This window comes from Scatophagus argus, chromosome 7 (assembly GCF_020382885.2).
Source record: "Scatophagus argus isolate fScaArg1 chromosome 7, fScaArg1.pri, whole genome shotgun sequence".
Lineage (NCBI taxonomy): Eukaryota > Metazoa > Chordata > Actinopteri > Scatophagidae > Scatophagus > Scatophagus argus.
In genome coordinates this window covers 19,149,740-19,165,239 of record NC_058499.1, presented here as the reverse complement: position 1 = coordinate 19,165,239, position 15,500 = coordinate 19,149,740, and the positions used below count along the sequence as shown (strand labels likewise).

General features: G+C 42.9%; 1 protein-coding gene across 1 annotated transcript; it reads left to right on the top strand.

The window, feature by feature from the left end:
- Nucleotides 1-85: 85 nt before the first annotated feature.
- Nucleotides 86-15,102, top strand: nup205 (nucleoporin 205). Its single transcript, XM_046393391.1, has 42 exons — nucleotides 86-269; nucleotides 1,439-1,581; nucleotides 1,747-1,918; nucleotides 2,170-2,314; nucleotides 2,465-2,624; nucleotides 2,776-3,004; nucleotides 3,146-3,310; nucleotides 3,437-3,612; nucleotides 3,784-3,900; nucleotides 4,025-4,162; nucleotides 4,271-4,421; nucleotides 4,619-4,824; nucleotides 4,985-5,167; nucleotides 5,289-5,339; nucleotides 5,708-5,917; nucleotides 6,022-6,259; nucleotides 6,357-6,546; nucleotides 6,802-6,922; nucleotides 7,381-7,462; nucleotides 7,592-7,756; nucleotides 7,891-8,015; nucleotides 8,201-8,315; nucleotides 8,511-8,660; nucleotides 8,963-9,037; nucleotides 9,149-9,306; nucleotides 9,400-9,480; nucleotides 9,761-9,952; nucleotides 10,204-10,405; nucleotides 10,522-10,620; nucleotides 10,745-10,893; nucleotides 11,127-11,318; nucleotides 11,425-11,546; nucleotides 11,866-11,998; nucleotides 12,281-12,407; nucleotides 12,528-12,601; nucleotides 12,706-12,834; nucleotides 13,071-13,197; nucleotides 13,436-13,608; nucleotides 13,781-13,910; nucleotides 14,133-14,261; nucleotides 14,364-14,434; nucleotides 14,562-15,102. Exons 1-42 carry the CDS (start codon nucleotides 242-244, stop codon nucleotides 14,712-14,714), a joined length of 5,976 nt encoding a protein of 1,991 aa, XP_046249347.1. The 5' UTR covers nucleotides 86-241; the 3' UTR covers nucleotides 14,715-15,102.
- The last annotated feature ends 398 nt before the right edge of the window (nucleotides 15,103-15,500 follow it).

The window sequence follows — 15,500 nt, the reverse complement described above, 5'->3', positions numbered from 1 at the left end:
AACTACAATTCCCATCCAACTCGACGGCTCTAATGGTACGAGGACCTCGCCTGAAAAGATCATGCTGAATTAAGGGAACGTTTAAACTGTCTTACCCCCTTAATTATTTGGTATACATATTAAATTAAAACTGGCTCTTTTGTTTATCTAATCTTATCAAAACGTGTTTAAAGAATTTATTCTTTTATATTTCACACCGGCACAATCCCAGAAGCTTCTGTCTAATTTTTCCGAGCATATCATGGCGGCGCAGATGGCGGTAAATTCGGGTATGATTCACATTTCTTTCATTAGGTGTAACTTAAAAGCATATATTTGTAGCACTTGGTATTAATAAGCATTTTCCACATAAATATGTAGATATGAACTTTTTATCGTCGGTTGTGTTGCATGTCATATGTTACGACCACATGGTGATGGAGCATTCAAGTGCAGGCTATTGCTGCTAGGTTGCCTTAGCCTAGCCTAAAAGTAATCGTTAGGTTAGTTATCTTGGTTGTCTTGGTGGGCAAACATGTTTACGCTTAAAACTTGGCTTTCACACATTTTCACCAATTACGTACGGTCAATACGACTTCTCTGACGTAACACTTGTCAAACGGGGTCAGCTCGTGAAACAAACGTAGCAAGCATACAAATATTTGGCGTTACAGCTTGGCACTCTGTGCTTCAGAGTTGTTGTTTTTTTTTTTGTTTGTTTTGTTTTGTTGTTTTGGCACCACGACTCAAGGTAACTCACTATCAAGTACGTGAAGCACTTAAGACCCAGGCTTAAACTAACTTCTGGTTTGCTGTAATGTCACTCCTTACAGTGAGCTATGATGCGGTGTCAGTTGTTTACTGTTGGCGTTGGTCACGTTTATTTGTACAGACCTCACTGATGTTTACCTTACATCCGAGATGCTTGTACTTCAAAAGTGAATACAAGTGAGGCGCATTTATATAAGAAGGCTTAATCTACACTTACTTCTCAGGTATCAGTTACTGTTATTTACTGTCAGTCACATGGCCACCTCTCACCATTCTTAATACAACTATAAAGCTTTTTTATCAGCATTCTGTCTCTACTAGTTATTACTCTTTGTTGCTGTTTGAGTGAGATTCTTAAAGAGTCGCTTCCCAACATCATTCCTGTCAGTTATTTACATCTGCTTATACGGGACCAGTTAATTAAGGCATCAAATATTAGTTGCTTACAATACATTGCCAGAATACAATTTGATTCTTGTGAAGATCAAGTCCACTTATGTGGCCAGGATTAAACACAACCTGTCAATCATTATCTGTATCATATGTGGAATGCACAAAATGCTTAAAGCAAGAGATACTGATGCCAGTTTAATGACAGTTAAAAGTAATTAGCACTGTAGGATTATGGAAATTAGTTCTGTGCATTTGTGATGAGACAAGGCCTCTGACAACCATTTTACCCTCTCAGGAGCCAGTCTGTGGGGGCCGCTGAAGGAGTTGTGGGAGACAGTGGACGGGGCGGTGTTGAGGAGACAGCCAGAGAGCGTCCACCTCCTGGACCTGCAGCTAAAGAAACACAAGGCGCACTTTCTCTCACTCTTTAAGAACCCGGTGAGATGCATCCTTCGTCACTTTATCCTTTGTCTATAGTGTATGGTGATAATTGAATAGTGCAAACGTGCAACTTCTTTGGTGGAAGCTGACATCTTTTTGATACACACTGTGTCTTCTGAGACTGTAACATTAACATCAGGTTTGCTCTCTTCGCATCGTCAGCCAAAGAGCTCAGAGCAGAGAGAAAAGGTGCGTAAAGCCAGCACAGAAGGGATCGCCATCCAAGGTCAGCAGGGGTCACGACTCCTTCCAGAGCAGCTTCTCAAAGAAGCCTTCATCCTCAGTGATTTGTTTGATATTGGAGAGTTAGCAGCTTTGGAGCTTCTGTTGGCAGGTAAAGTTGACTCAAGAAAACGACAAGATGTAAGAAAGTGCATGAAAAAAGTTATGCCGTAAATTTGGTGGCTGTATTCTGTTGTATTTTTGATGTAGATACAGCATGTGCATTAATTTATAATGGCTGTTTGTGTTAAGTTTGTCTTGATCAAATCCATCATTTGGAGACAAAGCCTTGCTTCACTTCGTTCGATAAAGACAGTGGGATTTCATGTAACTGGTTCCCTGAATATATTTATATGTCACCAGGTGAGCACCAACAGCCTCATTTTCCAGGTCTGACACGAGGTTTAGTAGCTGTGCTCCTCTACTGGGATGGAAAGCTTTGTGTGGCCAACTCCCTGCGCACACTCATCCAGTCACGCCATGGCAAGACCTTCACCCTGGACCTGAGGTAATAATGTTTTGCACAAGTAGTACATTCAAGCAATGTCAGGTGCTTTTAAAGGTCCACGTGATGAGCTTGTTATTGTCCTGTAGTATTTTTTTAAATGACTCTGCATTCTTGTTATTGATCTGTACTGTTGTTTGTTTTATCACTCAGTGGGGAGCTGGTGGCTTTGACAACACGTTTTACAGATGAACTGATGAACCAGGGTCTAACCAAACGCATCCTAACCTTAGTGTCAGAGATAAATGTGACACGTGAGTTTGAACGGCTGCAGAAAGAGCGCGGCCTGGGCAACGAGAAGCACAGGAAGGAGGTGGGAACAAATCCTTTGTGTTCATTTGAAACTGAGATAATCACCTTCACGATATGCACATTTTGTAGTGTGTACATGGTGTAGAAAAATGGAGTTGGCAAATATACAGAATGGAAAATGGACAGCATTTGATTAGCTCTCTTTCTCCCAGGTTTCTGACCTCATCAAAGAATCTCGACAGGCCCTGGCAGACAGCCTGTTTTCATGGACCTGCCAATCGCCTTTGACTAAAGATGATACCCTGGCTCTTATTGGCCACTTGGAAACAGTGACAGCTCAAGCTGATGGCTCATTGGACAATGTGAACTTGGCTCTGGTCATGGCACTGCTCTACTGTTTGGATGTCAGCTTCATAGAACAGGGAACAGAAGATAGAGAAGGTGGGATAATGTTCATAATGTTACCCTTGATTGAACTCATCAGTTAAATGTGCTAGTTGCTGTGCATAAGATTGATATTAGTTTCAGTGTTTTGCTTTCAGAGGATATGAAGGTCTGTCTCTATGTGTTACGACCCTCTAGATCTGCTCCAGGCCCTGCCTTTGCTGACTGAGAGACAGTATGTGTCTGCAGTGCACAGTCGTCTGATGGACGGCCAGCCGTGGAAGCTTCCAGGCCTGCAGGCTGTGTGTCGACTGGCCTGGGCTCTGTCTCTGAGAGTTCTTTCTCAGTTACCACAGGGATGCGGTAAGGTCCCTCTTCCTTGGTCACTTATTAAATTTGCTTTCTAGCTGTGATGAAAACTTTTTGAGGGACTGTGAGTTTTCCAAGATAGAACCTGCTTACATGTATTATATTTGCATGTGTGCACAGCCTTGGTTGAGTTCACTGAGGCAGATGAGGCTCTGGCCGACCAGGCTCTTCTAGGAGATGTCTTCCTGTTTATGAAGGAGGGCATACTAGGATGTGAGAGTTTTTCCCAGGAAGAGTTTTACATCCGCCGGCTCCATTCACTCATCACAGACTTTCTGGCACTCATGCCAATGAAGGTGAGAGATACCACAGGTGTCCGCTACCTGTGTTTGTACTATAGTCAGAGGTAGATTTGTGTGGATATGAAGTTGTAGTGTCAGCTTCTCAGAATTTCTCTGATAAGTTATGAGGTTGTAGTTTTTTGCATAATGATTAAATTATTGAATGAACATTTTTTGTCTTTGTAGGTGAAACAACTTCGCAACCGTGCTGATGAGGATGCCCGTCTGGTACACATGTCCCTACAGATGGACAGCGAGCTTCCATCATCCTTACGCAAGGACTTAGATCACCTCATGATCCTCGTCAGTCCTTCCCACTTGCACACACACATTTACAGTACCTATCAACTCACATCACCATTGCACATTTTAAGGGCTTAACTGATAATATTTTTTAACAGTGTTGGTTGCTGCTTTGTTTTTTCAGATAGGGGAGTTTTACAGTAAGGACTCATTTGGACTGGAATTGGGTCTGGAGTTCTGGTGTCCCACAGAGTCTCTCCAACACACTTCCCTTCAGGGGTCTTACCTGGGAATGGCACTGCAAAGGCCTCCACATAAACAGGTAGGAGACTCATGCCATTATGTGTAATTAAAGGTATCGGAAAAAAATCCAAATGTTGGGAAGGGGTAGCCTTTGCTTATCATTCTTTCTTTTTTTGTTTTGATCCAGGTGGTTCTTTCAAAGTTTGTACGTCAGATGGGAGATCTTTTACCGTCCACCCTCTATATCTCCTATCTGCGTATGCTAAAAGGCCTCGCCAACGGTCCTCAGTGTGCTCACTACTGCTTCAGCCTACTTAAAACCAATGGAGCCACACACAGTAAGAGCAGATTGTGTACTTATTTTAGATTGATGTCTGAAATTAAAACCATTCCTACGGTTTGACCCATCGGTGTATTGACCATTTTTGTGGCTGCCCAGTAGTAAATATAATCAAATCCTCATTAATTTGTCTTGTGGCTGCATTTTAACAGATACGCAAAGGTATTCCAACTAATTTCATTTTCGTGTATGTAGGTGACAACATCCAGGGAGTTTCAGGCAGCCCTGTGTCTTGGGAGCATTTTTTTCACTCCCTTATGCTCTACCATGAGAACCTGCGCCGAGACATTCCCAATCCAGATGCAGCACAGTACCGCCACCCACCACTTAGGGGCATCACCCAAAGAGAGTTGGAAGGACTCACGTCATTTTTACAGCTGCTCACCACCATCATCACATGGGTATGTTAAAACGGTCACCAGAAGCATGTCTGTTTACATTAAGATCAGGATTTATGTCTGATCATTTGGCCTGATCAATTTGTTTCAGTTTTGTATATACTTGCCTTGTGTCCTTACACTTTGATTCAGGTTTCTGAGATTGTTTTTTTTTTCCTCTTAGAGTGAAAATGCCCGTCTGGCATTGTGTGAGCATCCCCAGTGGACCCCAGTTGTGGTGATGTTGGGGTTGCTTCAGTGCAGTGTTCCTCCTGTCTTGAAGGCTGAGATCCTTCACTGCTTGGCAGCCTTTGGAAAGTCACCAGAGATTGCTGCTTCACTCTGGCAATCCCTGGAGTACACACAGGTTAGCCTTAATATAACGGATCATTTTATATCTATATAACACTGTGAAACATTGTTCTTTTATCTATCTTTTAACTTTATGTTCTTTCTTTTTTTTTTTTTTTTGCTTTTTAAAATCACAGATCCTGCAGACAGTGCGAGCTCCAGGACAGAGGCAGGCAGCTGGAATTGAGGTGAGTCTTTTGGTCAGTGAACTTGATGCTGGATTCTCTCTGCTCAAACCAGTCTGAAGGCAAATTGTGATTGTTTATTTCTCTCCCTCAAATTCAAGATTCATTTGTAAGTACAGAGAGCATCTACGCTGCCAGTATCATTTTAAATTTCTTTGCAGTAAGATTGACTGATGCCCTATGGGAGTAGTTTTAAAATCCAATTGTGTTGTTGTGTTGCAAAATAATGTGGACAGAAAGTGAGTGACTTGAATAAAGTTTTATAAATCTGTATTATCTTTTATATTTTATAATCTGTAACGAGATGCATATTTGTGTTGCAGGCTTTCTGATTTGATTGATTGAATTTCTGATTCTTTTTTGGCTGCCAGGTGGAGCTGAATGAGATCGAGTCAAGCTGTGAGGAGTACCCTCTGACACGAGCTTTCTGTCATCTGATCAGCACATTGGTTGAGAGCAGCCTGCCTGTTAATTTGGGCGCAGGATTACGTGTGCCAGGCTTTCAGCCCTACCTGAACTTCTTGCGTGATTCTGTGTTCCTGCCCTTCCCCACTCGAGCATATCGCCATCCAGCTGAGAAGGTAAAATGCTGTGCAGTTTTTGCTGCAAGGTGGAAAAAGTAGTTTCAGCATTCATGTGCGCTCTTTGAACTGAATCTGTTCATTTGTTTTTGGCATTCTATCAGTGGGAGGTTGCTGATGCTGTTCTGGAGGTGTTCCACAAGCTGCTGCGGGACTATGAGCCCCAGCCGTCAGACTTTGTCCAGGAGCTGGTGGAGCTGCAGGGCGAGCAGGTCCTGGCCCACAAGCCCCCTGGACACAGCATCATGTTCCACCTACTCAATGACTCGCCCATGCTGGCGCTCTGCCTCAGCCTGCTGGAGGAGGGTGTACGCCAGCTGGACACCTATGCACCCTTCCCTGGTGAGAGAACATATGTTGCTGCTCTCAGAGAAAGAGAGACTGTGTTTGTTTGTGTCTGTGTGCTCTGATGCCATGCTTTGTTATGCTTCCCCTACAGGTAAGAAACACTTGGAGTCAGCGGTGCTGCACTGCCTGGGCCTGCTGGATTTGTCTCTGCAGAAGGAGGTAGTATTCATGGACCTTTTGAGGGAGAGTCAGGCCTCCCTGCTGGTTTCCCCCTTGGAGCAGCTCCTCCAAGGAGTCAGTCCTCAGACTAGGAGGGCTGATCACATTGTCAATATTGCCAGGTAAGGGCATTCCGACTTTGATGAACTGTGGCATTGATCCATGTTTGTTTAGTTTTGTTTAACTTGTCTGTTGTTGAGTTTGTTTAACTTGAAAGATTTCCACTATTTTTTACTTGTTTTTCTAGTTAGTAAAGTTGAAATGTTAGAAAATCTCACTATAAGTCATTGTAGGATATATTTGAGGTAAATTACTCTTGCAAAGGCTGTTTTGTTTTTAAGAATAACTTAATGGTGACCTGTGTTTGTCCCTTGCAGATATCTGTACCATAGCAGCTCCAGCCCTGAAGCTGCCTTCCAAAGTGCCAAGATCCTGCGATGTATTGCCAACTACCCCAACATTCAGAATAGACTGGTGGGAGATTTCACACATGACCAGGTATATAAGACTCAAGTCTTTTCCACAAAGCTGCAGGATATTTCACAAAATGTGTCAGTAAGCCGAAAGAAAAAAATACTGTACAGTGGTTTAACATATTATTAGAAACATATATTGTTGCAGAATATAATTAAATCCTGGATGTCATTCTACTTTTGATTTAGTCTCTTCATTTGTGAGAAAAAAATTGTGAAATTTGGTTAAAACCTTGGCCTGTATATTAAGTCAAATGTTGTAACTTGTTTATGTTTCTATAAAATGTATTTCTTATGTTATCCTAGTATGCCTGTGATATAAATACTGCAAAATTTATATTATAAACTAATCTTAATGATTTGGGAAGAGGCCTCAGGAAAGGGAAAGATAAGTGTGTGATTTTGATTTTGTTTGAGGTGTGCCTGTGCTGGTGATTTTCACTGTTTCACAAGTTGGGAACAATTTTTGTCTTTGTCCTTCAGACTGTGAGTGAGAAGCTTATGGCAGGCTTTGTGCAGTGTCTGGACAATGAAGAGGCAGAAGAGGGAACAGAGAAAGGAGATGGTGAGGAGAGAGATCTTATTGTCTTGCAATTGTACCATCTTCTGCATTTAAGACCTCCTGTTTTTTTGCTGTGACAGCCACACCTGCGCATCGTAACCATTAGTACTTCATTACACCTGAAACTTTCAGAATCGGACGCGCAAAAGAAGGTTGCGAGAATCCGACATGAAACCCAGATCCATATCCTAAACCTGCTCATCACCTCCTTGGAGCTGAAGACACCCAACTTGGCCTTGTATCTGTTGGGCTATGAGGTCAAGAAGCCCGTTTCCTCCACCAACCTCCAGGATCCAGGTCAGCTTTAGCTGTTGACATGGTGGCCTTTGTGATTTTATGTAATGCTTGTTGTGGTTCTGGTTCGGATTTAAAAAGAGATCAGCTGTCCTCAGTGTTATCTTTTTACGTGACAGTGCATCTGTTTGTTCCAGGTGTGCTGGGATGTCCACGAAGCTGCCTGCATGCCATCCTGAGTCTTCTGCAGAGAGGCACTGAGAAGAGATCAGGTCCTATTCTCACACAGCAGGCTCCACACCTGGCCGAGCTCTGCTACCAGGTACTCATCTTCCACTCTTCTGCTCAAAGCACTCAGAATTTAGACTCGTTAGCATGGAGATCCGAATATTCGCTGGTTGTTGTAGAATTTCATTTTATGGCCAGAAAGTTGTGTGAAATTTGTGTTTGGGCTAATTGTTTGATTTAATCTGTTTTGTTTGTTTTTTTTTTTTTTGTTTGTTTCAGGTGATCTACCAGCTATGTGCCTGCCCAGACACATCTGGACCCACCATGCGCTATCTGAGGACCAGCCAAGACTTCCTGTACTCTCATCTGCAGCATCTACCCTTCATCCTGCCTAGTGAGTATTGGGGAAGTGGAAACAGGAAGGCAGGAAATGCAGAACATTAATAGAAATTTGTGGTTGTTCTGTTTTTCTGCTGAAAAGAAAATATTTTAATGTTACAAAGCTGTAGAGTGTGTGTTGATGGAAAATGTAATGAGCTACATTATCTTCTCTTATTGCTGTCACTACTCTGCTTTCTGCTTTCATCAGGTAATCAGATTGCTGCCCTCTCCCAGATGTCTTGGCTCATGAAAACAGCTGCAATTGAGCTGAGAGTGACCTCACTGAACCGCCAGCGCTCGCATACACAACACCTCGTCAGCCTCCTGCTGGATGACCAGCCACATGCTCAACATACAGGTCTGTTGTTTTCTCAAACTGTTTCAGTGGCAAAATATTAGGCCTTAATAAACATTAATTTTCTCAGAAGATAGGTATAGGTTTCAACTTAAATGGTTAGGAATAACTGAATGAATTCTGACCATTTATTTTAAATGCTTACTGGTTCAGAAAACCTTAAATTTCTATTTGCCAAAGCCTGCCATTGGATTCAATGATAAACACACATCCTTCTGTGTGAACTCAAACTTCCCAAACACCTTGACTATACAAGCACGCTCATTAATGCATGAAACTAAAAACCTCATAATTTTTTGTTGTAGCTGATGGGGAATCAGGCATGGAGGAAGAAACCAGATCAGTCAGTGGTTTTCTGCATTTTGATACAGTTTCTAAAGGTTTGTGTGACCGCAGTACACAAGTCAAATATTGTTAGATCAGTACAAGAAATGGTATCAGATTGGTTCTGACTTTTGCTCTTCATCTTGTCCTGGCTTTGATGCCATCAGTGCGCAGGAAGCTGCTGAGTGTGCTGGACACTATCGACTTCAGTCAGGACATGCCTGAGCTGCTGCAGCTGGACTTCTTTGAGCGCACTCAGATAGAGCAGGTGATCTCCAACTGTGAGCATGTCAATGAGCAAGGACACACTGTGTGCAATGTTAAGGTGGGTTTCCAGTCTTCTCTGTCTGGGTTTTTTATTTATTTATTTATTTGTGCCTTCACTGTTGTCTTATATTGTCTTTAATCTATCTCACAGTTGCTACATAGAGTGCTGGTTGCTGAGGTGAATGCACTGCAAGGAATGGCAGCCATTGGACAGAGGCCACTGTTAATGGAGGTGAGTGAACAAACACTAATTGCACATTTATTTATTTATATTATTTTGTATTTTATCTTATGTTGCAGGGCAGGAATAACCAAAGAGAAGCTATTGTGCAGTGGTCTCTACCTTTTTTAAATGTGTTTTACAGCCATCATAAAAAGTTGAAAATTTAGTTTGATTAGGGCTGTGATTAAAAGAGTTTCCCATCACTAGTGCTGTGAATCTTATATAGATATAAGCTAGAGCTACAAATGTTTGCCCATGTTCATCTTTGCCCCTGGGTGTATTCTTTCAGGAGGTGAACTCCATCCTCCAGCATGTGGTGGAGCGCAATCGTGTGCGTCGGAGTTTGAGTGCAAAGCGACATGCTCTGCGGTCCTGGAGGAGCCTGGTGGAGACGCTGCTCACCGCCTGCCCTGCTGATCTCATACCCGCTGATGACAGGCAGCTCATCATCAGAGACCTGCTGCTAGACCTGCATGATAAGGTCAGTGAGGATGTTTGTAATGGGAAAAGTGAAAATCCTTTGCAATGATGATCCAGATGGGGATTTAGCTGTATTTTGGGTTATTTTGGGTCATTTCTGAAGAGGTTTCATTAGGTCTAGTCGTTGTAAGGAACATTTCCTCACAATTTTTTATTCATTGATGACGAGTTCCTGTAATAGCTGATATAATAAATGCCTTTAAATGTGCAGCTTGTTGTAACTAAATGTAAGTGTTGCATTCTACTGTTCAGGTGTTGTCTGAGGATGCAGCTGGAGAACTGATGCCCATTGTTGCTGGGGCAGTCTTCACACTGACAGCCCATCTCAGCCAGTCAGTCCTGTCCGAACAGCAGCAGGGGGTGGGATTAGAAGCATCCTCTGGCTTCGCATCCATCGCTAACTCTGCCCTGCACCTAATCCTCCGCAAACTGCTGGATTTCATCCTTTGTACTGGTTAGTGGTGACTTTAAAACTGTTTATACCCATAGAAATCTACATTTGTCATAAATGTTGCTAGGATAAACCTTGGTCAGGTTGCATTTTTATAAGATTGTCTTTTCTACTTTAAGGAGGTGGATACCAGCGTTTGCGTGCTCACTTGTATGGTTCTCTGCTGTACTATCTTCAAATTGCGCAGAAACCTGAAGAACCAGACACTCTGCAGACAGGTATAACACAGAGACATTAACACTTGTAGTCTGTAAGAAAGTCCCTTATCTGGAATTACTTCAAATGGACAATGTACAGATGTTGTTTAAGTCATCAGAGAAATCTCTTTCTTCATCCCCGCAGCAGGGAAAGCAATGTGGGAGCGTCTCACAGCCCCCGAAGATGGTTTCTCCAAACTGCAGAGAGAGAACCTCACCATCATTGAGAGCTATGGGAAGGCTCTCATGGAGGTGGTGTGCCGGGATGCGTGTGATGGCCATGAAATTAGCAGGGTATGAGCCAGACAACAACATTCACGGGAGAACATTTTTGAAACTAAATTTAGAAAATGAACTTTGAAATATGTGAAATTACAAAGGTCTGTTGATAAGATAAACATACATGAAAGAATCTGATCTAAATTGCCTAGAAAGTACCTATATATTTAGTTGACTACCTTGCCTGCCTTTTATTTGTTTTACCCTCAGTGCTTTACTTATCCTTGTCACCTCTCCCTGTCCCTAAGATGTTGGCTCTGGCTGTGCTTGACCGCATCCTGTCCATAGACCGCCAGAACCAGTGGCTGGTTTACATCTGCAACAGTGGCTACCTGCGGTCACTAGTGGAGAGTCTGAGACAGGATGATACCGCCCTGCAGAGCCTCCTCACACCTCAGCCTCCTCTCCTCAAACCACTCTACATCTATGAGAGCAAGATGGTGAGGAGATGTGCACTGAAACAGACACATTGTGTTTGTACTGGTTTTTATTTATTTATTTAAATTTTATGAATATGAAGGTACAAATTCTGCTGTGTGTTTTCAGGCTCTGCTGACTCGTGTGGCTAAGACTGGTCAGGGAGCTGTGGAGCTGCTGCGCTGTGGGCTAGTGGCACAGCTGATAGAGTGTCAGGTGTTTGACATGGTACCTGACAGCGATGCACACAGGTATGGCTGTGCAAATGAAGGAAAGATGGTGGGGTAACTTTCAAGTGTGTTTAATCTTTATTAAAATAGAAGAAGTCAGTTTCTGACATTCAGATTGATTTGAAGCAAATTAGTGTAGAGACTTAAATACTATACTGTATGTTGGGTTGGAAATTGTGCAAGTAGAAAATTCAGGCAATTTTACTACTGAACAGGTCAGCAACTTGTTTTAAATTATTTGACTTAAGCTTCTTTCTCTCTTGTCCCGATGATTTCTGTTCACAAGGTGTCCAATTACCATGTTACGTAAGTCTGTGTCTGTTCCCTTGTTTGTTTATAGGTTGATGAGGGACCCATCAGGCTTCATTCCCAGCCCTATGGACCGCTACAGGCAGATTCTCTTACCAACGCTGAGGCTCTTCCAGGTCATTCTGACCTCTACCACCATGAATCACCAGCAGGGGGCAGCACAGGTAAACCTTTGAAATCCAAAATGTCAGGACGTCATTAATGAGTCTAATAAATTGTAAGCGGTGCCTTGTGCATGTGTGAGTCTGTAGAGCCTAGTTGGGGTTAATGATAATTACTGTTTCTATGATCAGCTGGCTAGCAAATAGAAACCAGGAAATGAGTGTCAAGAACAAGAGTTCAATGTGTGCGTAAATATCATGGAAGTGTTTGTGAAAATTACAAACAGCTTTACAAGCATCGTCCTTACATTGTAGCCTTCTGTTTTTTTTTATTTGTGTGTTTAGGTTCTCCAGTGGCTGATAGTCCATGCAGATACCATTCAGTCCCTGTTGCGCTGTCAGGATCTCAGTATGGGAGTTTTGCAGGAGCTCTCTTTGCTTACTGGCATCATCAGTAAGACAGCTTTGCCAGGTAAACTAAACCACTATTCTCCTTTTTTTTATTCATTTGCTAACTGTTGTACAGTATTAACCCACCCTATTCACGTATAGACTGTGAACAGTCTCACTCATGCGCTGCTTGATCTCTCAGGTGCCCTTGAGATGGGTGGGGAGGTCACCAGTGCTGCTCTTTTGGAGTTCCAGGGTCACATCCACAGGTTCCAGGTTCAGTAGCTGCCTTTTCTTTAAACACCCATATGCCCTTTTGAGTTTTTTTTATTTTTGAGTTGGTAATATGGCCTCTTGTTTTTTGTTGATTTTTTTTTTAGCGCCTGTGTTTGTCCCTACTTGGCCGTCTGGCGGGGAGTGAGCGAGAAAGGTTGCTAAAGCAGGCTGAAATGGCCGCACCAGGAGATTCTGCAGACAAACGAGAGGAGATGGAGGTGGCCATGCAACAGGTGTGACAAAAAACATTCTGTATTTGAAGTAATAGTGATGTATACTAGTTGTGAGAAGTGACCAAGTTTACTTGTCACATATTCCAGCAGTATAACTTACTTACAGTTGGGGGTTAAAAAAAGGAGCATAAATGGTACTGAAATGTGTGTAAATGTGTGGTTTTCTATAAATAGTCATGATTATTTATCAGTACTCCACTGTCAGCGACCTGAGTGGTGTTGTCCTCTGTACCCAGGTGTGTGCTAACATCATGGAGTACTGCCAAACCCTCCTGCTGCAGAGCTCATCCCAGGCCCAGTTCAGCATCTGCCTCTTCAGCCCATCAGGCAGCGAGCCAGCTGGCAGGGATGGAGGACGCACAGGTCAGTATTATTCTGCCCATGCTGAAGAACAGGAAAAGGAACTTGACTCTTGTCACTGCACACTGTATGAATAAGCCATACTTTTCTACAGTATTTGACCTTTTCAGAAAATCCAAAATTTTTTGAAGCACTTTGAGCTTAACTACGTTAGTGACTCATTTTTTGCAGCTCTTATTCACCTCCGCAGGTATGAGTTTAAACAATGGCTCTTATTTTATTTATTTATTTATTTATTAAGATCTCTCATCCACTCTTCCATCAATGGTTTACTCCCGGGCCCCCAGCCTGGGTCTGGTCCTGTACCTGCTGAAGAACAGTGCTGCAGATTTCTTCCGGTTCCACCAGAGTCACCGACAAAGCCTGGGCAAGCTGCAGAGCTTGGACCAGCTTCCTCCTGAGGAGCTCAAGGAGGTAATGATGGACCAGTATACTAAATCGCTGTGTCTCACACTCACCACACTGCTTTACTCTGACTAAAATTAAGGTTAACAAAAGTATGGATAAAAGGTGATTGCTTTTTATTTTGTGCACGTTATTGGCATGTATTGTCTTCAGGTCTAACCTCCAGACTTCCTCTCTGTAGTTGTGCCAAGGCCTGGTGTCAGGCCCAGGAGGGGTGGAGAAAATTTCATCAGTCCAGAGAAGCTTGCTGGCCAAGAGGCGACTGGTCCAGCTTATAAACAACAGAGCCAAGCTGCTGGCCTTGAGCTCTTGTATCCTTTGACGCCCTGCAGGCGCAGTTGTTGTCACCGTTGTTGTGTTGGCCGAAAGAGATTTTCTGGATCCCTTTTCAGTGCGCCAGAATCACAAAATCAACTCCTACACTGTCTATCACTAGGTCAGTGTCTCTGGGGGATCTCTGTAGTACATTATCACCATATAGAAACAGCACATTATGAATTTGAGTGAAGTGCCTTGACCTGTGGCTTCCTCAGATGTGATCGAGACCTGTTTGTTTGTGTTGTGGCGCCACCTGGAGTACTACTTATTGCATTGTACTCCCACTGATCCCAAAGACTCCCTTTTGCCTGGAGCTGGTTTGTACAGATCACGCCTCACTGATGGTGAGAAAAGAAAGATATGTATACATTTAAGCCAAGGTTGAATGTGAGTGAGTTTAGCTTGACTGTAATCACTTAAATATCCCTTTTTTTTTTTTTTTTTAGACTCGTTCGGTGGACTGCAGGCAAGTGGAGGTCGTGGTCTATCCCGAGTCAGCCAGCAAGATCTTGACCTGGTAAGAAATGGCTGTAAGCTTGCAACAAGCTTCATGTACACATGGACATGATGTTGTTTACGCTTTGAAAGCTGCTCTGACAAAACATTGCTCCTGATCTCTCTGCCTTCTGTTGGTGTGGTTGCAGCTGAAGAGCGACATGGCTGCAGGTTTTGGAGAGGCTCTGCAAAGGAAACTGCTGGAGGTGGAGGGTTTGTACAGCCAAGTCCGCTCCCGCTACACCTTCATCCAGGCCCTGGTTCGCAGGATCCGTGGCCTGCTCCGACAGCCCAAAAGCTGAGGCGCACACACACACACAAAGACTGTCCAAGACCGAAATATTAGTTTCTTATTGATTGAAAACCTCTGTCAAGCTACAGCAGAAAACTAAACTGCCAAGGACTCCCAGCTTTCTGTCAGTTGGCTTTTTCTGGAAATATCTCTCCTTATTGATGGTCTGTTGCAGTTCCTCTCTTGGAGTATTGTGGAATGTTAACACCATCACAACATGTGATGCATTCTGTGTGACCAATCCTAATTATGTTTGACTGATGCGGTGCAAGGAGCATTCCTCAAACAAGTGAGAAAACTTGCACAGCAATTTTTACTCTTTATATATTCTTCTGCTTCCTCTCGATTCTCTTTTTTTTCCCTTTTTGTGAAAATAAACATTTTCTAAACCTGTTAAATACTTGTCTAGTTCACACACACATTACACAACAAACTACCTAAACAACACCATAATTAGCAGAATTCATTTTGTTGCTAATAACAAGCTGGAGTCACTATCTGCTGACATGCACTCAGATGAGAATAGAGATGTTCTTCTGTTTGTTTGTTCCAGGGTGACGTTCTCACTTTGTTTTAACGCCTTCAATTATCACATTCATCTTCAGACTGCTGCCAACTTCTGGCATTCAGCATCTACTGACTTCACCTGTGTTCACGTGCATGTCTACAGTGATTCATTGTGGAAAGCTTCTTCTCAGGAGAAGCAAAACAAGGAACCAAAACAAGACGTTTCTCTGTGAAAGTAGCCTCACTGTGATTGTTGTGACCAGGACAGTCAGATTGGTTTGGATCAATT

Coding starts and splice junctions, on each gene's coding strand:
- nup205 (XM_046393391.1), top strand. CDS start 242: ATGGCGGCGCAGATGGCGGTAAATTCGG. Junction 4,825..4,984: donor TCACCACCATCATCACATGG/GTATGTTAAAAC, acceptor TTTTCCTCTTAG/AGTGAAAATGCCCGTCTGGC. Junction 6,260..6,356: donor CACCTATGCACCCTTCCCTG/GTGAGAGAACAT, acceptor CTTCCCCTACAG/GTAAGAAACACTTGGAGTCA.